Source organism: Ascidiella aspersa, chromosome 9 (assembly GCF_963924565.1).
Source record: "Ascidiella aspersa chromosome 9, kaAscAspe10.2, whole genome shotgun sequence".
NCBI lineage: Eukaryota > Metazoa > Chordata > Ascidiacea > Phlebobranchia > Ascidiidae > Ascidiella > Ascidiella aspersa.
The window spans coordinates 5,720,032-5,742,614 of record NC_139455.1 but is presented as its reverse complement, the minus strand read 5'-3'; the positions used below and the strand labels follow the sequence as shown (position 1 = coordinate 5,742,614).

General features: G+C 37.4%; 1 protein-coding gene across 1 annotated transcript in view; it reads right to left on the bottom strand.

Moving 5' to 3' along the window:
- Positions 1–10,202: 10,202 nt before the first annotated feature.
- LOC146132050 (uncharacterized) overlaps positions 10,203–22,583 on the bottom strand; it is a 31,168-nt gene continuing 18,787 nt past the window's right edge. The window contains exons 11-23 of the mRNA XM_083397574.1: positions 21,440–21,616; positions 20,499–20,701; positions 19,829–19,973; positions 19,094–19,222; positions 16,922–16,992; positions 16,430–16,583; positions 15,367–15,509; positions 14,028–14,145; positions 13,530–13,666; positions 12,512–12,725; positions 12,139–12,292; positions 11,742–11,877; positions 10,203–11,010 (exon numbers count right to left, since the gene is read on the bottom strand). Of these exons, the coding sequence (XP_083253700.1) occupies positions 10,837–11,010; positions 11,742–11,877; positions 12,139–12,292; positions 12,512–12,725; positions 13,530–13,666; positions 14,028–14,145; positions 15,367–15,509; positions 16,430–16,583; positions 16,922–16,992; positions 19,094–19,222; positions 19,829–19,973; positions 20,499–20,701; positions 21,440–21,616 (1,955 nt within the window). The 3' untranslated portion in view covers positions 10,203–10,836. The remainder of the gene's footprint in view (positions 11,011–11,741; positions 11,878–12,138; positions 12,293–12,511; positions 12,726–13,529; positions 13,667–14,027; positions 14,146–15,366; positions 15,510–16,429; positions 16,584–16,921; positions 16,993–19,093; positions 19,223–19,828; positions 19,974–20,498; positions 20,702–21,439; positions 21,617–22,583) is intronic.

Here is a 22,583-nt window from a genome sequence, read left to right as displayed (position 1 = left end):
GTGGCATATTTTCTATGGGCCCTATCAGTGAATTGCTGAATATCCAACTTATTTTTGTCACGTAAGTGAGTGAAATACAGGATGTAGAGTCGGAACCAGATTTGGGACTCGACGTAATAGCACATTTGGATAGGGTCGGGCTCGGGTTCAACTTTTCGGCCGAAATCGGACTTGGGTTGTTTTAACCCACTCCGCAGCCCTGGTTGCTATTAGTGCGAAACCAAACATAGAAAAATGTTTGGCACACGAGTTATTTATATTTTCACATTATTCAGAAACTGGCACACTGCATACGAAAGGTTGCCGACCCCTGGCTTAGATTATATCAAATATACTGTATACCATCAGATGTACCCTCCTGTAGACAGAAATAGTAATAAAGAAACGTTCAGTAGTAAGATGTGAAAGAAACTACTAAGGTTTGAAAATGTCTAAAACAACCTATTGAAAACACAGAATAGTGAAATTATACGGAAAGGGCACCCCAATTCTGTTTAAAAATTACAAATGCAAACATGAGTTTTAATGAAGTTTTTTTAAATATTTTCAAACCTTTGTGATTTATTTGGATATTACGAGTGGAAAAGGTCTATAACTCTAGATTCTAAAATATAGATAAAAATAATATTATTTTATAAACTAAACAGCAAGGTTTTCACAGTGGTGAAGGCGAAAGTCGATTTAGCGTTAGAAAGTTTGTATATCGTTAGTTGCTATTAAACTACGCGAATCAATTTAGTTTTTCTGGTCGACTTTAATTTTGCTCTGTATAGTGTCGGACAAATAGCGCTGCTGTCTCTTGATAGATATTATTAGACATCCCTACTGTGGGCCCTTGAACTGACCGATGCACTCAGCTTGGCCTTGCCACGTCGCATTTTCGTTGCACGTGGCTGATTCGTTGCCGACCAGCGTGTATCCAAGGTCGCATGCGAAGGTCACTCGGGAACCGTAGGTGTAGTCGGAGTTCTGGTCGTCCACCCGACCATTGTCCGGTACCCGCGGCGCCTCGCACTGCTTCACTGCATTGCGGAAGGTATAGCTTTAATCAATAGTCCGGATTCTATAAACATTTATTTTTATGTCGTTAAAAGTGTGGACAGTGCATCCAGCGCGTAACATATGGTCTTATCCCACCTATATTTATGCTTATATCAGAAAAACAAACAATCATAAAGATGTCAAAGAAAAACAAGACAATGGTTGTTCCACAAAAATGTTGTAACAGTTAAAATACAACCTAAAAACTATTGCAGAAAATTAACAAAAACCTACTTATCGAAATAGAAATGGGATAATTGTAAATCAACAGCGAAAAAAAAAGCAAATGCTGTTCAATATGTTTGTTCAATTCAGAGATGAACAACTATATAACGTAAAAACGTTCTAGCTGAACCTAATGTGATAAAGCTAGGCCTGGGTAGTTAATTCTGCAAGCTCGCGTATGCCGCATTTTGCTTTGATGAAGATATAATACATTTAAAATGTCGTTGAATATAATTCAAAACTAAATTTATTGATAAAAATTTAACTGAACGACATTTTCAAAAAGCTGACTATAGCTTTTATAATTTTTAAACGATTTGCGTTCATTTTTAAATGATTTTTAATGTGATAAACTATAGGCCTGGGTGGTTAATTCTGAAAACTCGGGTATGCCCTATATGTTGCTCGAATGAAGATATAATACAGTTAAAATGTCGCTGAATATAAAGCAAAACTAAATTAATTGATAAAAATTTAACTGAACGACAACTTCAAAAAGCTGACTACAAGTTTCTTAATTTTGTAAACGAATAATGTGCAAAAAAATGTATTTTTTTCGTATACCAGTAACGTTACTTGTTCCGTGAAATGGATTACCACTAGTCATACGAGTTCTGTGAACAACATGAACTCTATCGCTGCTGTGCGACGAAAATGAAAATCAGTCGGCCTACACTATAATAATAGTTCATCATGGACTATAGGGGTGCAGTATGACCTCTTGAAAGAGGATTTCTTTTTTTTTTTCAAAACGAAAAAATAAATGATATTTAGAATACACTCAAAAATCCCTGATTGGTTCAAAAAACTTCAAAGCTTAAACTTAAAAAAAACATGCGACACACAAATAAAAATCAACGACAGCACCAACCAAGACACACGGAGGAATGTTTTCCGAACCAGCGTTTATTGCTCTGGCAAACGAGTCGGGTGAAACCTTCCAGTTTGTAGCCCTCGTTACAGACGTATTCGGCCTCGCTGTGATAGTGACGTGTTCCAGTAAGGTAGTAAACCTTTCCATGTGGTATTGCTGGCAGTGCAGGGCATTCGGCCCCTGGAAAATTATGGAAAACAAAATAAAATCAACATGTTTGCCAAAATATACTTTTTTTCTAAAACGATATAAACTACAAGTTTAAAACGGCCGTTAATTTCAGTTTTCTCCAGTGTTTAAAACTAGTAATTTCGAAATAACTTAAGTCCAAGTCAAGTCCCAGTTCAAGTAATCAGTTGCCATAGTCAAGTCCCAGACAAGTCGTTGTTAAAGCAAGTCAACTTCGATTCAAGTCATTAATATAAAAAATAAAGCGTTAAACCAATAGACTTGGTAAATTCGTCCTATTATGAGCAATAACTCAACTAAAATTAACAAAAACCCTATATTTACAGCATGAAAATTGTTTTACGTAAAACAAATAAGACAAATGGCCCAATTTTATCCAAAAAATTAAATGAAAACACTTCATTTTTTTTAACCAATGTATTTGACAAAATAGTTTCAGTCCAAGTCAAGTCATTCGTCCAACAGACGTAAGTCCAGTCAAGTCTTTGATAAACAGTGACTTAAGTGCACTCGATCTTGACTTAAGTTATTGCAACACTGGTTTTCTTCAAAGTGGCATATCGTCGTTTCTGATTTGAATGAAGCTTTTTCGTTTTATCTTGGAAGTACGGCATCCATGTTACATGGTTCATTGGTAAGATTGACGGACGCTTAACCGTTTTTTAAAGTCGACCGCAGCAACTATAGGACGATTAACTTTGGTCATCAAGAGACGTACTAACTCGTTTTTTCTTTTTATGCAACCCTGGCCCTTGATTAATTAATTATAAAGGGGTTATTCTGACAAATATTGTGTTCAGGGCCGACGTATCGGTAACCTATACAGGTGATCTTCTTCAGGGCAAAATACTAGTAACTTTACAGAAGGTCCTTGATGCCTAATACGCAATAGAATTCATGGATGCTCCCTATTCTGACCCGGCACTGTATAACCAGCAGGAATAAACGTTTTAAACCTTAGCAACCGAAGACCTACTTGGATTAAAGCACGACTTGCCGCACTCTCCGTCACACAAGCATCGCTTACTAGCCCCTCGACAGTCGCTCGTCGTAGTGCAAGGCTTTCTGCAGATTCGACCCTTAGGGAGCTGGTCTAAGTCACGCCTGCAAACGCATTGGCAGGTCTCTGTAAAGCAACGCTATAGTTAAACATTGGAAGCGAGGCAGCTTGAGCGAAAACATTCGGTCCCAATCAGTTCAAAACCAAAATAAAAATAAAGAGTCTCCGAAAAACGTGCAGCTCCCCATTCTGCATAATGATCTAGTTCTATTTTTCTATAATTAAAAATAAGTTGAAAGGATGATATTCATCCGCTGCCATAAAAAATACTAAACCAAACCCTAAAACTCACCAAACAGACAGTAGAAAAAGAAGAACGCCTCAAGAGAGAAATCGATTCTCATCTCTAAAATTCTGACCTGAATTATAAAAAAAAAACTTACAATAAATTTAAACAAATTTCGCATTAAGGAAAGGGGATTTTCAGCACGAAAATCTTTTGTACAATTAAAGTCCGTCTGCATAAATAAACTAGCATATTTACACAGTTTTTTTCCCTCAGCTTTTAGGTTTAACGCGATAGTAAAACCTCTCAGGCTGCTGAAAAATTGTGTAGGTTACGTTTGCACTTAACCAAACGAATCACGAGATCAGCAGTCAACCACTTCCGCCAATACAAGCCGCATTTCTCAAATTCAGCAAGAAGTGAGTCGCAGCTCTAGGTTTCAAACTATTACTGCGTTTCTGCAACTCGTAAAGCGCAAAAGTAAGCACTTGGCAAAGCCCTCTGAAAAAAAGCTTGATCCATTATTTTAACTAACAAATTCGGGTTGCGCAAGAAAATACCTTTCCAGTGATATAAAACTTGCTATAAGTTTAAGGGGGGAAAGTATTTAATAGCGCCGATAACCGATATTAATATTCATAACCGATCGCGGCCATCTTGATACTGCTCCAGACTGCTCGATTCTAATCCTTATCGCGGCGATTTTTAAACGGCTCCAGTCTAGTCAATTCGACTCGGAATCGAACGAGATTTTTACACGCTGCTTTTGTCTACTCTATCTTCTTAAGGAAAGGAATTTTGAAGAAAAAAATTAAAGTTTAAAAAATTCATATTTACAACTACACAGACGAAATATCGTGATTTTTCATCCTGGAAACATCCGGCCAAAACGATTCGATATTGCCAACTGCCCCAATAATGACCTATATTAAGAGAAGGACAGTGGTCACACCTTTCTAATGATACCCCATTTGTCATAATTTTGGCTTGGATAAGTGGTTCAGCGGAGAAACCTAGATTTCCAGATTGAAACAAAACTACCGTGTTTATTTAAGAACTCGTGTGTGGAAATTTGGTCCGAATCATTGTCAGTCCCGGAGGCTTTAAAATCGTCGTTCAAAAAAGATTTTATGTAAAAGCGTAAACGTCATCGGAAAACGTTAAGTAAAACTACTTTGAGAAACTTTAGTATGATTTATATGGCCTAATTACTCCAAGGATATATTGTAAATTGTACAGATGTAAAACAATTCTGTCAAAACGTCAAAAAAACAAGTTGGTTCTTGTTTAAGTTTGTAAATAAAAAATTTTAAATGTGGTCATGACATAGCCTACTTGATACGATAACAACTTCATGATGAATTACTACAACAACCCGCTTTCCGCTATAAATATCTAAAGGTTTCAAACTATTACTGCGTTTCTGCAACTCGTAAAGCGTAAAAGTAAGCACTTGGCAAAGCCCTCTGCTTCGATATGGGCTCCTTCAAGTTATGTTTTTCTGCGTTTCAGGCCAACATCGTACCAACAAAGTACATTCCGACAGAGAGAGCCGCGCTCTATCAAGACTATAGAAACCTCTAGTTGCCAAGTTTGACAAATCGTAGCGCTATGCTGGTAGTTCTAATCTAATTGGTGAAATGCTTCTGGTTTTAGCCTTGCATGTAAAACCGAATAGTGCTAATTCACATTTCATTTAAATAGAAAAGCTGTTTTATCAAGACTTATTGTGAATTGATTAAAACTAATTTTATTGTTCGGATTTTGGTTTAGTTTCAACTCTTCGCGATTACGGTAATTCTTATCTAAATGAGGCAAACTAGACTTTGCTTTGATATTAATTCTAAACTAATCTAAAAATGCTAATCCTTGGCTAGGGTGGTTAGATATTTCAGTAGCAGAAGCGACACCATGAATTTGCGTCCATAAACTGTTTCTACCAGAATAAAAATAATAATACTAACTTTAATAATAATTAAAAACATCTCCTTACTTATTATTAATTTGCATAGTTCTCGCTGTATTATTAGTAGGCCTACCATTAATCTGCGTGTTTCTCGCCAGCCATATACCAAAGGTATCACTAGTGTATCGGTATCGGACATACACTTATAGTATACACAGGCAGAAGTCTGTTGGTTCTGACGCCGAAATGCTGACACCGAAGGTCATGCATATAATGTTCAATTGAAAACCTTTTTTGGTTAAAATTCTGCCTCAATTTTTATATGTAAACACATTTGTTTTGTTTTTAACGTTTGGAATGAATTTACTAAGTTTTGTAGACATTATTTTTGATGCCAATGAAACTTCGTAAAATCTTATTTGAAACCCAATCAATGCAAGACATTATATGTCCGCTTCTTGAAACAAGATGCAATACAAGAAACCTTGCTGTATTTAACCACATCGCTTGAAACAAGATGCAATACAAGAAACCTTGCTGTATTTAACCACATCGCAAGAACATGCGCTGAACATGAATTTACTAAGTTTTGTAGACATTATTTTTGATGCCAATGAAACTTCGTAAAATCTTATTTGAAACCCAATCAATGCAAGACATTATATGTCCGCTTCTTGAAACAAGATGCAATACAAGAAACCTTGCTGTATTTAACCACATCGCTTGAAACAAGATGCAATACAAGAAACCTTGCTGTATTTAACCACATCGCAAGAACATGCGCTGAACACATTCCGTTGCATTGCTGCAAACTTGTCTCATTCATTTGCCGGGCTAGTTCTAGTTTGTTCGAAACGTCGCCGCCTGTGCAATCAGCGGTTTGACGTAACGACTTACTACCAGGGCTGCGGAGTAGGGGTAGGACTCGGGCCTCAAAGTAGTCGATTTATTTCGCTGAAGTCGGACTAGGGACTCGACAGAGTCGCTTTGTTTTGCTGGAATCGGACTCGGAACTCGGGCCCCGAATCCGACGTGCGCATGCCCAGTACCAAATATTTAAAGCTGATATAGCTTTCAACTGTGTGTTGTGAATGGATAAATTATATGACTTATGAAGGGATTGCTGAAAATTAACCTATATTCAACTTGTGAACTATATGCTGGTAGAGCCGGAGTCGGACTCGGAACTCGGGAGTCGGACTCGGGTTTTATTTATTGACCAGAGTCGGATTCGACAGTTAAACTCTGGTTATTATTAACCGACTTCGCAGCCCTTCTTACTACAGTGACGATTGCGCGATGCCTACTACGTCTGTTTTGCTGCTAGCGACTACTAGGACCGCTTTACAGGTACGAGCCACAGGCTAACTAACCTTTACGTTCTGCTTCATTTTTAAATAAACCAGTTTGTTTTTCCTCAAAAGCTAATGAGCACCCCAGTTTGCTTAATCTAAATGTAATTTAAAAACAAAGGCCAAAATGAAACTTCGTTTTACAGCATTGGTTCTTAAGGTTTTTTATAGTGTTTTAAAAGGTGCGATAAGAAAAACAGTATAAATTAGGTTAGGGATTCCCGGTAATTAACATTTTGTTCCGATGCCGATGACCTAAATTTTGAAAAAAAAGATTGCGACCCGGTCCGATACTAAATGTCGTCATCAGTGTGTTTAAACCAGGGCTGCGGAGTCGGTGAAAAACAACCCGAATTCGACTCCGGCCAAAAAAATACACCCGAGTCCGACTCCCGAGTCCCGAGTCCAACTCCGGCCAAATGTAATTTTTTGTCGAGTCCCGAGTCCCGACTCTGACTCTACAGCCTGTATTTTACCCATTTACGCAACTAAATTACGGTGGATTTTCTGCAATCCACTCATATTGGTGTCATAATTGATCCACCCGCATTACATGGTTTAAAAATATTTCACATTTGCTATTACACTTTTACAACTTACATTTTGTCGCCTTAACAGTTAAAAAATTTGATACTGCGCATGCGCACGTCGGACTCGGTACTCGGGTAGTTTTACGCGGTCTTACTCGAGTCCCGAGTCCCGAGTCCAACTCCGACTCCGCAGCCGTGTTTTAAACAAGCATAAATAGGTGAAATTGAAGTGTTCAAGAATATTTGTTTACGATTAAGACCGAAAATCACTTCACCGTTATGTTTAATTACTTCCAGTTGTTAACCTACTGTGCTTTAAACAGCTTTAAATTCTTGTGATGGTTGGGTATCAGATTGACACCGATGCCGCTCTAGTAATGAAAATGCGACCCGCCTTAAGCATTTTCACGCACCTTTAATAATTATGTCTCACGTGCTTTCTAAGCCCTTTATTTTGTCGTATATGTAGGCTATATAATGTTAAAAAAAACACAGCTTCGCAAAACCCTTCGTGGTCACCCAGATACTTTATTACCGTTTATTTTACTTAAGTCGCTCAAATGAGTAAACAAATTTTTTTTATTTATAGTTCTTGCTAACCACCGTATAGGCAACTTCAACCGGTCGCATAATAGTTTAATGTGCATTGCGTTTATCAGGGCTGCGAAAAGTCGGCGTCATCGTGTTTTTAAAAAAATGCTGTCTCGATTCATCGCGATGAAGTAGCTTGCACTTGCTTGGCTTAGCACTTCGGTTCTTGTGGTAAGTGTTTTTGCCGCTAACCACTGTTTATTGAACTAAACATAAGTTCACAGCATTCAAATGGCGATGTCTAGAAATAGTAATGGTTCTCAATCTTTCATGATAGTGGCATTTTGGGTTGATTTTGATTTTTAAAGGTCCACCGGTCCGCAAAATTTGTTTTGAAATTTCACCGGTCCGTAAGCTAAAAAAGGTTTAAAACCACTGGACTAGGCTACTGTTCGCCATGTCAGCTTGTTTAGTTTATTCCATCGACTTGTTTACAACACTGTAAAGAAGCTCCTTGTCATCATAAAGAGCTCCTTGTCTCTTGGCTGCCTATATGATTGGTGTTGCCTATTTTTTGAGAAATTTTAAACCTTGTTGGTGGGCAAGTGACAAAAGGTTTCGGAGCACTGGTCTAAAGGGTTTCCTTATATGTTGTAATATACGACAACACTTTATTGGGTACTTGTTTGCTTTACCGCTGCGGAATGGAGTTACCTTCTTCAGTAAACAAATCGTCTTTAAGATCGTCAAGTTGTTCTGTCTTAATTGCCTTGTTTGGTTTATAAACCCAAACCGGAGTTTCCTAAAATTTCAGCATCGCACGACACTCAAGGAAAAACCTACAAATCCTAAATACACAAATATAGAATACTTTTGGCAAACTTATCCATTTCATTTGTCTCAGTGCTTATTTGCCAAAAATTGGCCACAAAAGTTTTAAACCCGTTTATTTTCAATGGTTTGTGCCTAATAGTTGTTCCACTTGGTGACCATGCGTTCTCATACTTCTATTTTTCCATATAGGTATGATGTCGGAATGATATTTTGTTGATCTTAGGTTCTTAAAAAACTTGGACAGCGAATGATAAAAAAATAATCGTAAGGAACTGCCCTAACGCAAAAAGCCTGTGAGTCTCGGGCGCCCTGAAGCGGTGATTTATCCTGGTGGTTCGCTTCGTATATATATCACTACTCAAGGCAGAATGGCTGTCGCTAATAGGATTTAAATCTTAACGTTATGCAACCATTTTTTTGTCTGCTGTTTTTTGTGGTGACCCAAAAAATGAAATACCAATTGTCGGCACTGCTACCAACCAGGAAATTGGTCAAACCCATGTTTAACGAAGATCTCAGGCAACAATCTAAAAAATGAACGGAAGCATTCCTTTATAACCGGAAAATACTTTAACAAGAAAAGATGCAGAATACTTTTGTCCTGTACTTTTAGATATATCAATGAATAACTAAACAACATCACTGGAAGAAAGGGTGAAAGTTGCACTTAACTTTGGCGACTGGTGACATGGACTTGGACTTGACTTATTATTTTTATAAAAAATAACTTGAACTTCAGCTATTTTATAAATGACTTGACTGGGACTTACAACACTGTCTATAGTCTAGCACTATAGTAGTGGTACAGTTAAAGGGAAAGTTTACGACTAATAAATAAAATCAATGCAATATTCGCATTCTCTTTTCTTTGTATACTTACGCATTTCTACTCGCGCAAATATATAAGGGACTGTTACAAAAAAGGTATCACAACTTGTTCAAACCTTAGCAGCTGATCAAATGTAAGGCTAACACACATCAGTTCTGTATAATAAAGTTTTCTTGGCCGAAAACTGTTTTTATTTTAGGTTACGATGTCATGTTATATTGGGCTTTAAAGACGCAGAAGAAATGTCAAAACCAATATAGAGGTAGGTTTCATTTTGAACGTTTCAAACATCACTTTGATCATTTTTTAACATCTGTTGTAAATTTGTTTGGTTACAACGCTGGCTCAACAGCGATGCCTTGGCACCAAACAAACAGTTTGAGCAACCCTTAATAGTTGTTTTCATGTCTGGCTTACGCAAATCAATTCTGCACGATAAAGTTTCCCTTTCGCAAAACAATGTTTGGATTTACGAGTTACGGAGCATGCACCATATGGCCAATGTGACAATCGGCTTTCACTATTTGTTACGACTTTACTAGTAATACTAGAAAATTACCTAGGCCTCCTGTAAAGTCGCTGTGAGTTCTTATTTTCGGGCAATAAATAACCTACCAAAGAGAACTTATATTAAAGACCACAACAAGAAAACCCAATGTACAGATGTATTGGTTGCAAGAGTAGAATATTACCACACCACAAACAATAATGACACTTAGACACACACAATTACTTACAAAAGCGACAGACAGAGCATAATGAAGCTTAAGGTTTTACTCGCTAATTTCACAAGGCTACACCCAGACGTCTATCATCGCTGTAGGCGGTGAGCCGCTCGTAATATACGCTAAAATAAAACTCCTTTTCACGGGAACCGACGCGCTCCCGGAAACCCCAGGCCTGCCTTACAGGGCGGCCGTTTCGTGGAAAGATAACATTGGGCGGACCTTTTAGTGAGAAGTTAAACCGCGCCGGAAAACAAGCGATAAATGATTGTGAGATTTGCAGAAATGTTTGGAGACAGGAAAAAACATGTCTAAAGTCCAATTAACGGTGAACACCACAGCGCACAAGAATATTACATTAATATACGATTATACATGTCTCGAAATGCGAAAACCTAATTCCTAGCCCTACATTTAAGAACAAAGGCGCAAAATTAATAATGAATGTTAGAATTTACAGTCGGCGTAATTAGCAACCGGTGATAATTTTGTAGTGCTAATTAAGCACGTAACACTATTCACACACATCGTTCGCGTTCATCGTGTCGTTGATCCAACTTGCCAATCTCGGTACGTTTGCGCAGTAGCCAGGAAAACGCTCTCCGTCGCGTACGTACCCGCATCCGTAGCCCCAGCTCAAGATCCCAATCTGCATCCAGCACGTTTCTCCGGTTTGTGAGTTGACGACCTGCCACGCAGAGTGTGTTACAGCAAGGACGTACAGCACAACGGCCCAATCTTACCCCAAAGTATGAAGTGATTTTGTTCCGAATAGTAAGGGTCTTGTATATTACTGCTCAAAAAATACCTCTAAAATATTTTTTTCACGGTTTAGTTTTTTTATCTTTTGTGTTTGTAGTGTTAACGTTGTTTGTGTTAATTGTCAATAAAGTCACTAACTTGAAACTATTGTTATACCCCATACCAGATTATTGATTTTTATAAAAATGAAGCAGGCAACAATTCTTTCACTCGTCCGACATTACATTAACGCCGAGTTTGCTTAACCTTAGAGGTTATTTCCTACAGAAAGGGCATCTTTAAGGTCATAACATCAAATCCCACCACCTGCTATATTATTTACAAACATCTGCATGTAATCATAGAACACAAGCACGCACATGTGTGTGTTAACAACTGTGATTTAGCCCTTCTTAAGCAAGCTGCTTTTTGATCAACGATTATTAAGCCCGTGTAGCTCAGTTGGTAAAGCGTCGGTCCCGGCTTGACCGGAGGTCGTGAGTTCGAACCTCACTGCAGACTGGTTGTTTTTTCTAACCTGCCCTGGTGGCCTCATTGATCGACAGGTTCGGTGAGTCTGCAATTGCTTTTGGTGTATCTCTGCATGTAATGAGATAATATATTCCGCACAAATGTGCGAACGTAAAAGTGTTTGTTTATTATCGATGACAGGCCTACCTTTCGGACCAATGGTCCACCAGCGTCTCCTACACAAGTATCCGCTCTTACATTGGCTCCTTTAAAGGTGGCGCATATCATTTGTTCGGTGAATCGTTTATGTCTATCATTCATCCTTTGTACGTTGGCATTGCAACTGAAATTATTATGTAGGTTATGTTGATGTGTGTCGCCTGAGCTTCCAAAGTCTTTAACCATTGCGAAAATATCATTGTAGACATCTTTGTGTTTTCGGACCATTTAAGTAACCATTTTTCAGAAAATGATGCTTGATGCTTGATTTAGAGCGGCAAGATTTATTCACATTTTCTCAATTTGACTCGATTGTGATTTTTTTATGGTTGTTAAACTTAAAATGAAATTCATGTATATATTTCGTGACATGAGGGATACTTACTCTTGTCTGCTGAGCAACCTTTGTTCAACTTGTTGGAGTTTATTCGAAGCTAGTATATTTCGGGGACTGTCATAGCCTACGACAACTTCGATGTGGCCAAAACCAGTTGCAATGATCGTTGTTCTATCATTTCGATCATTTAACAACCAGTTTACTAAAAATACAATAGTCAAAAGTTTGTCCCTTCTTAGATAACATTTCAGCATTCAAGATTGAATGTATAAAACAACATTTGAAAAACGAATTTTACTCGGGATTCAATTAAGACATTTGGTCAAAAATTTAAAGATTGAAAATAATATACATATTTTGCGGCCCCGAAAGATTCAAAAAAATAAATTTCGGTTCTTGGTTGGAATCCCATCGTTTTCACCTTCTTTTTGGCACAAAACTTCAGGAGAATCATCGTCGGAAATCAATTGTTGGCCGTTTGTGTTCAGCATTTCTGCTCGATTCAAACAGCCGCCACTGCAAGGCAAGCACACAGGCCTGACGTAAGGGGTTAGCGGCACACGGCCGTTAAAGCCGTCGTCAGAGGGCACAAGGTCACGCCGCTGGTTTAACACCAGCTCCTTACCGATCCGAATCTACAGAAAAGAAGCATTAGAATCCGAGTGAAAGGCAAATAACTGCTGGCAGACTTGGTCAACTAGATAATTTTAGTTTTTTAATTCAATGGATTAGAGTAAAATACGGCTAACAAACCTAATTTGTGAATTGCTGATGCGCTTTAATTTTAGTTCTAATCTAATTCAGATTTTACCAAATGTGCTACTTTGTCCAACGGCATTTTTATTCTCTTAGTCAAATCAAAGGATTTCAATTCAAACTCTTTGGTTGGAACGTAATTTTCACAGTCTGAAAAGCATACGCAATGCTTAATAACATAAAAATTAGCACACATATATTTACCATTCGCATTCTTATTAGAATACTTCTCGATTTAAATGAAATTGGTGTAAATAATCAGATGTAAATTTCAGTTCAAGTTCGTTTTTTATAATTCGGTAATTCTATTATTCTAATCTATTTTGATAAAACTCAAAATAATCTAAAATTCTAATTCTAATTTAACTTGAAAAAAATGAAATGTTGTAATTTCAATTCTAATCTAATTTAAAAAGCTAAAATAAATCTAGTTGTCCAAGTCTGACTGCTCGGTGTTGATGTGGCAGACAGATATTTCTTTAGAGAGAAAACATATGAAGTTTATGGACCCTTGCATCTCAACCAAACGAATTTTGCCGTTCATCAATGGGTATTATAACGGTATTATAAATAAATTGTCTATAGTTACCACATTAAACGGTCATCAGCTTTACGAATGTGACGAAATAACCATTTAGGGCTTTAGGCTATGTTAGTTTTATCATAATACTGTATTTACTCACAAGTGCCACGTCGAAGTCATAAAGGTACGCGTTGTTATAATCGTTATGTTGAATGATGTTGCACGGCTGAAAGAACCTCTCTGCCTTTGTGTTGATTTCACTTTTCTTCCACTTTTTGGCCGGCAACTCGAAAACCCCTAACATATTAACAAAAACGTTTATTTAAAGATTGCATTTGTGAATCAACAATTAATGCAAAAGGCTTATCAAGTGTTTCTGAACCTGTGAGTCGAAAATTGCCGATGACTTTGAATTAAACTTATTGATCCCAATGTTCTATCTTTGTTCGCTTACAAGAAGATCAGTGAAGAAATTGGGTCGCCAAAGCCTTGCTTTATACTTTAGTTTTAGAAAAAAAGGTTGAGAAACACTGGATTAACGCTTAGTATAGGAAAGAAAAAACTCCGTTGACGAAGTTGTATTATTACATGTACAATCGTGATACATAGCAACTATCAAATATTTCTTATGTTAACAAGCCCCTGGTCGACCACTTACCAAGACCCACCGCAAAGACGCCGTATCGACCATAGATTGCCTCAGCCACGTGCGCAGCAGTTAAAACCCACTTGTCATTGATGAGAGATCCTCCGCCCAAAAGGCCGTGTTTTATACTCTGTACGTCAAACAGCTAGCTGTTAGGTTCGAAATGAGTAACTGATGTACTGATTATGCAACTTTTATTGTTCTATACCAGGGGTCGGCAACATTTTTCTAGTCGCGGGCCAAAACCAAACTCAGAAAGGTCTCTGCGGGCCGCACAAAAAGTTAACTAAGAATTGTGTGATTAAAATGTTAGAATCACTGTGAATCAGGCGGGCCTCGAATCTTTTATTGCACTTAAAAACTTGTTTAATTACATTTAAGGAGGTAGGAAAGTGTTGGTGGCAAAGGGCGAAAAAAGGCGGTCGTTTGGTTTGAAAGCCACACGTCGTCATCCATTTTACTAAAGAAAAGTGTAATAAAACATAAAACTACTTTGAGAAAACGCGATGACTTTAATAGTTAATCTAGTTCAGTGTTTCTTAACCTTTCTAAGTCAAGGCACACATTGCGAGCGAAGCGAGTACGATTTTTTTTGCGTATACCGGCATTCTTTTTAAATTTCTTGCAAGTATTTAATACATTGCCGAAAATAAAAAAAAATGGTAGAAAGTATATGTCCCATATTTTTGAATATGTTTCGACCGAACAATTCCTTTGCATTGATATTTATATAAACAACGAAAGCATTAAAGCGACTTAGCGTTTAGAAGTGAATAGGCAAGTTGCATATCGGTACCTGTACAGTGTACGTAAATCTCTTTCACCTCAGAAAATATATTCATAACCTGCAAAAAAAGTCACACAGGCGCACGTCCCGCAAACCTAAAGGCGTGTGTTTTAAACGACAAACAAAATTATATTTTACTATGCGTGTTGTTGAGAATGGTGTTGTTGCATTCACTGATTCATCTTGTACAGGTTGCCGAAACGTTGGAGAAAATAATGACATTTCGTTGTTTGCGAAACAAACCGTTTGAGAGAACAAGAGCAGTCTCTTTTGGTTAAGTTGTGGTGTGGTTTGGTCACTTTTTTTAGGAGCAAGCAAGCTAGCGTTCGCGCTAGCAGCAATTGCTTAAGAAAGAGTCAGCGTTGGCGTTCAAAAAAAGTTCTATATTAGTTGTGTGCGTACACAAGGTCAGAAACAAGCCGTTAAGCAGGAACAAAAGGTGGGCGTAACACTTCGTTTTAGTATATTATGCCTGGCAGCAACAGCATATGTATTAACAGACTAAAATATTGACAGACACTTCAAAAACAATTATTTGATTCTGTAAAGTTATGCCGAGCTTACTCGATGAAGAGTTCCAATCCTTCGGAATATAATCGCCTGCCAAGGCCAAGCCCTCTCGGCTGCTTTGCCAGCAATCACCCTTCCACCACTTTTTGCTTTAAGTATGCTCTCATTGTCGCCGGCTATTCCGCATTCGCTGTAGTCTGCAACAATACGGGTGAAAAACTCATTTAGGCGTAGTTCACCCAAACCAACACGGCCCATTGAGCAGATAACGGCGCACAAGCGACTTTGTTTCGCGACTCCCTTTTTAGTTTTGAAAAACCTATACAGCCTCCTATTTTATGTGTATTACACATAGACCACAATACAATCTTGTACAATTCGAAAAAAAGTTCACATTCCTTGATAGATTGCTTCAAAATTAGTTGAATTGAGTTGTGCCATGGTGACGTCATAAAACTGCAATGGTGACGACATAAACACGACACGTTTACTGAAACAAACGAAATTTGCACAATTGTTAAACTAGCGGTTGTTCTTGCTACTCTACTGCTATCTTTTGTTTATATTGTTTGTTTTTTGTCAATTATGCGTATGGCAAATAGCACACGACGATCTCCCATACCTCTTGCGACCCCCAGGGTGGGAACCACTGTTGTAAAGGGAGGCTTAGAACAAAGTTTAGAAACGTTTTTTTCACTGGGAATGTATACCCAAACAAATAAGAATAGACAAGCTGCTACATAGCTTTTACGTGGCAAACTAAAACCTTAGATGAAGAGCTGTAGGAAAAGCGCTGATCTTCTTGGGCACCATTCACTAAAATTATGATTCACCCAAAGCTGTTGTAGTAAATCTTAAAGAATGCTGTTCTTTAATTGTGTATATAGTATTAGATAGAATGGAAATTGAAAAAACTCATAAATGGGAGTCGGCTCTCTATGTGACTAAGTGTGACAAGTGCTATACCGAAAGATATATTAAGCACGTGCTGAAAAAGCCGGTCGTGAAAATGTTGTTTTGAAGTGAAACGCCTAAACAAACGATACATTTATTTTACCGTTTCCTCGTTTGTTTTCAAAAACAAGGTAACAAAATCTTGACCTTTCTATACACTCACCAAACGTGGAATTGAAGACCTTATCCAAGCTTTTGTATAGTAGATAGTAGCTCTCCAGGTGAATGTAGTTGGCAGGCTTGCTGGCCAACTTTCTAAGCCCAAGATTTTGCTTTGATGGCCAGTTGCAGTTCTTGCAAGAACTAACGCCGTAAAACTAATTTGAACACTAATAGAGGTTTTCTGTTCTTTTTAAATAAAGTCTCCGAAGACATTAATCTTAAATTTAAAACATAGATCACAAAACATGACAAAGGGTTCTTCAAAGCAAAATGTAGTGTACTTTTAAGGTTCATATTGGATCCCCAACGCCGCATATAAAAGCAACTTTATAAACGAACTGATTGCAATACCGCCTTAATTAAGGAAACTGAAAAGCTCTACTACTGTGAATCCTCAAATAAATCAACAAAGCTTTCAAACTGCATAAAACGTCCCACGGGGTAATACTGACACAACAAATAGCGTTCTTAAGTCACATTTGCAAGATCTTACCTGTAAGTTGTCTCCATAGATTAGTTCCAAACGTTGTTTGGTTGGCTCAGGGCTGCCTTCGTTGTCGCGACCTACAAATCAAACGCGTTGCTATAAAAGGAAAAGTAATTTGGGTCTAAGCACAAGAAAGTACGCAGAGTGTTATTCCACAGTTGGTAATGTTTTTAACGTGGATATGCGTTGTGGTATTTTGTTTTAACGTTGATATGCGATGATGTATGTGTGTTGAAATGCGACGTGTGTAACATGGGACGTATTTTTTGTCAAGGTTCAAGAACCGCAAAACTTTTTTGCGCTAAATGTAATTTCGCATATATTTTATCTTACTAAGCTCTATAATCTAAGGTGACAGGTTGTTAAAAAACGCATTTTTTCTTCTGGATGGTCCTAGAAACTGTTTGTTTCTTTCCAGGAAAAAACGGTAAGTTTGCTTAGACCAGGGGTTCTTAAACTTTTTTTACCGCCGACCCCTGAAATTTTTTTTTGCGTTGCATGGACCCCGATAGACAAGAAATGCCACAAAATGACGTCACAAAACAAATAGACTTCATGACTCTGTTATTTCGGTCCGAAAATTGTGAAAGTTAAATGGAGTCAACTATACATTCAGTCCAAAACCGTTCAATTTTCAATTAAAGTGATTTCTTTTAAAAAATAATTACCTTATGTATACACTAGTTTTTTAACTAGGCCTTCATGGACCCCCTAAAACTAGTTCACGGACCCCCAGGGGGACCCCAGTTTAAGAACCCCTGGCTTAGACGGTCCAAACCACTGTGCTTATATTAGACGCGTTACTGGGCTAAGAGCGAAAGGGACCATTAAGACATTTTAATGTTGTTGTTTTGTTCAACGAGCGAGGCAACACTGTGTGACTCTGCAAATCCAAGTCACATAGCCACGATTTTTTCCATAAGAAATATAAGTATTTTTCAAAAATTGGAAATAAGCAATCGTGGTTTAAAATTGTGAAGCAATTTTGTTAACTTGCACGATAAAAGTCTTAGCGCAAAGTTTTTTATCAGTCCTTAACACTTGGGCTAGCGAGGACAGTTGGGCGACAGCCTAGATGGTTGCGATCTTAATTTTGTATATTGGTTGTCTTGAAACGAAATGAAACCCAATAATTCGATTATATAATAGTTATTACCAAAACAAAGTACGGTAAGCCTGTTAGCACGTTCTGTGGGCGCATAAGACAACAAATGAGTACTAAAGTATCGGGGCCTTTAGATAAGTTTTAAAATTTGTTTTAATATATTCTCTTAATGACTGCCCTTTCGTCTCTGACACTCTTTTCGAATAACTAACAAGTCAAGTCCCAGTCAAAGTCATCGGTTGCCCAAGTCAAGTCCCAGTCAAGTAACAATTAGAGCAAGTCAAGCCAAGTTCTTAATTGTCATAAAAATAAAACGTTAACTGATAAACTCGTCAGATTATGAGCAATAACTCAAGTAAAAGATATCATAAACGCAACGTACAGCAATCAAATTGTTTCATGTGTAAATTTTAAAATAAATATCCCAATTTAATAAATAGGCTTAATCAGTGTTGTAATGACTTAAGTGCACTTAAGTCACTGTTTTCAAATGACTTGACTTGACTTGAGTCTTTTGACCAAAATGACTTGACTTGGACTTAAGTCATTATGTCAAATAACTTGGTATTAAAGTAAGTGTTTTTCATTAAAATTTATTTTAAGTTTTGCACATTAAACACATTAAGTGCTGTATATTGCGTTTATGTTAGTTTTTTAGTTAAATTGTTGCTTATGATCGAACAATTTCACCAATTTCAATAGTTTAATAATTCACTTTTATATCAATGACATGACTTGAAATTGACTTGCTCTCATAATGACTTGACTGGGACTTGACTTGGGCAACCGATGACTTGGACTGGGACTTGAGTTATTTTCGCTTGACTTGGACTTGGTTATTTCAAAATGACTTGTTTGACACAACACTGGGATTAATGAAAAAACTTTATTTTAACCCAAGTGATTTGTCCAAACAACGTCAAGTCATTTTGACCAAAAGTGACTTGACATTTTGACCAACATTTTTGACCAACAATTTTGACCAAACAAGTCAAGTTAAGTCAATTCATTACAACACTGGTTTCTGTGTATGACATTTACATGTGAATAAAAGGCAGAAAGAGCACACCTACCGTACGTGCAAATAAAAACGTGACGTTTTCTGTCTGGGTATCTCGAGAACGTGGCAGCGAGCTGGGCATCTAGCAAAACCAGAGGTTCGGTAGTATTCTTCCCCAAGTTGACTTTTGAAAATAATCTCCCTGTGACAAACATTGTTGCAAAATGCGTTTAGAAATTCAAGTAAAGTAATTTGTTACATCACTCCAATTTAGTAACTTCTAAGTCAGGTCGCAGTCCAAGTTGCTAATACCACATAAGTCAACTGTATGAAGTTAAACCATTGAAACTACAAAACCGTTCTGAGAAAAATAATTTACGTTCAAATGCCAAAAATATAAATTCGAGTTCAAACACCCAAATAAAAGAATATAATTACAAAATATAAACCCAAGCCCACGGTTTTAGGTGTGCAAAATTGCGGTAAGCAAGCTATATTGAACATGATTTTATTCACCAAAATTACTCAATCCTAAGTCATTTTGTTTAAATGACTTGAGTCCGAGTCAAGTCGTTTAATGAAAAACTTGTGTAAAGTCAAGTCATGTTACTTTGGGATTGCACCAAACGCATGGCAATACTGGTAAAGGAGTGAGTTGTAAAACCAGCTGAAAAGCTCCTAGACTAGATGAATGGAAATTTGTACGATTTGGACAACATAGCAACCAAATTTACGGCAATGTTGTATTTTTCTTTTTCTTAATTTTTAAGGCATGCAAAGCTGAATTAAACTTTATACAAAACTTTACTTTTGGTGTAGTTGGTTTTTAACTCGTCGAGCTTTTCAACAACGTAGTCAGTGTTGGAAATTTCTTCGGTTAAATCAATAACGGTGTGAGCTGTTCTTGCAACAACAATGATGCCAAAACTTACCGCATTTGAATACATTTCCATCTAAAAAATATTGGTTATTGTCTCTTATGAGAACTTGCATTATGTTCCCAATAAGTACAGAATGTGAATATCTTTTATTTTAAAACGCCCTTTGAAACGTACTGTCCAAGCAATTATGACAGGAAAAAATATATATTAATTCACTTTGAAAATACGTAAACGTTTTAAAACTAAGTTAAAACAAAAGATCACGATACACTTTACATAGCTGCTGAGAGTGGTCCATTTGTGGGTGGATCCAGGGGTAGGGGGCATCTATCGAAACTTTTCCCAAACTTTGCTAATGGTTGTAATTTTTTTTATTGACCGGGAACACAATTTATCGAAACTTACGCAAGCAAATAATATGTTTCATAGCCAAAATGATTAGCATTTTTTTTTTCGATCATCATCTTACAGAAAACTGTAATCTCGTTGCATGGTTATCGAAAAGTTGTTGGGAGGATTAACAATCCATTCGCTTCGAGACACATTCATATAACTCAATATGGCCGTGTCGCGCATAAAAGAAAATCGGACTCTCACCCTTTCAACAAGTTTCTGGGCGAAGCGAATCGCGTTGGTGAACTCCTTAAATCCCATGCTTCTCGAGCAATCAATCACAAAGGCAATCTCCAGACCTTCTTGGTAATTCAGGTTGATTGGCTTGATAATATTGCTCGGCTCGGGGGTGACCCTGATGTAACGGGCATCTTCCGACAAAAACGTAATGGTTGCCACCATTTTTTCTGAAAAGAAACGTACTGAGAGGTATCAATAATTTTGTGACACGCCTGGTTTGCAAATATTTTCTCTGTGGCAAGCATTAAACTAAGCGACATAAACAAGCATGGATTGGACCTCGACATTTGGAATTGTCTTTTTCAATCTGAAAAAGTGCACTTAGAACTCGAATACAATTAAATTAATAATAAATAATAATCTTTAATATCATCAAAAATGGCCTAACGAAATGTCTGTTGCGGACGAAATAACAATGTTCATATATGCTTTCAGTAATCTGTTGTTTATATGCTACATTTAATGCTAGCTAATTGCAGTTATAACAATGACTCGCTATGGGTAGTGTTATCTTGAGGTTGTTATTGCTCTTTCAATTTTTAAACTATAAACCAACACCATATTTCGAAACTCCATTTAATGATCTTAACACATTTTGCTGCTGTGATTTCAATTGAAATGTGTTATACTTTTGATACGAACTGTATTCGTTGTCGGTTGTCGCATTTTAGCACCGATACCGCGCCTTCATTTGTATAATATAACACTGAAACCACAGTTCTTGCAGTTTAGAGGTCGGTGGTGGATTTCCTGAATTTTCTGACAATAATTTTTCTGAAATCATAAGCCTAGGTTTGCTTACCTGTGAGCCAATGCGTGGCTAAAGTGTTGGACATCACAACTCCTAATGTCGAAGTAAAAACTACATGAACTGAGTTAAACAACCGAGTAGTTTTCAAACTCACCGACGCACTTGGGCGCCCCTCCGTTGCTCCACTCGAGATTTTGTGCACATCTGATTATTGCTGACCCATCCATAACAAAGCCTCTATTGCAGCCGAAGCGTACAGTCTGGCCTTCGCCGAAATTATCACCCAACCGCCAACCGTACAACGGCAAACCAGGGTCCAGGCACGCCCTTTCTGTGTGGGTCAAAATCGAGTTAGGTTACGTAGGGATCGAAATTATCGGATAAGAGCAGTGTTGTAAACAAGTCATTTTGAAATGACTTAAGTCCCAGTCAAGTCATTCGTAAAATAACTTAAGTCCAAGTCAAGTATTTTTGAATAAATAACAAGTCCAGTCCCAGTCCAAGTAATCGGTTGTCCAAGTCAAGTCCCAGTCAAGTCATAATTAGAGCAAGTCAACTTCAAGTCCAGCCCTTGTCAAAAAAATTAAACTTTAAATTATGAAAACTGGCAAACTCCTCCGATTATTATGAGCAACTCAGGTAAAAAAATAACATAAAAGCAGCATATTACAAGCAAATTCTTTTATGTGCAAAGATTCGGATAAGTAACGCGGTTTTATAAATATTTGCTTAATTAAAACACTTTATTTTAACCCAAGTCATTTGTCCAAATCACTTAGGTCAAGTCAAGTCATTTGCCCACAAGACTTAAGTCAAGTCAAGTCAAGTCATTTAAAAACAGTGACTTAAGTTCACTTAAAGTCATTGACTTAAGTCATTACAACACTGGATAGGAGACGTCAAGTAATAGTATCGGTATTTGTCCTATACTAAGGTGGTATTGGTGCGGCTTAATTTCTTAGATTATACAGTAGTAAACCAACAATCAGACGTTTTCCGCTGAAGCAGATGTTTGGCAGTACCTCTTTGCAAATGCTTTCGTTAAATTTCCTATAGTCGAGTGGTTATATATACACGGTATTGATTCTCCTCGTTACGGCCTACAACAAAGCTATGGCAACAATTTTTTTAACCCAGCAAAACCGCAAAAGTTGCAATCAGGGGATGTGTTAACAAAACGTCCAATTTGCATGGAACAGCGCGAAAATTACACTGTGCTGATTAAGCCTATAGGGTTGTTTTAGTACATTTAACCTGATGAGAAGAAGTGGATCAATTTATGCTATTTAAGACTGTGA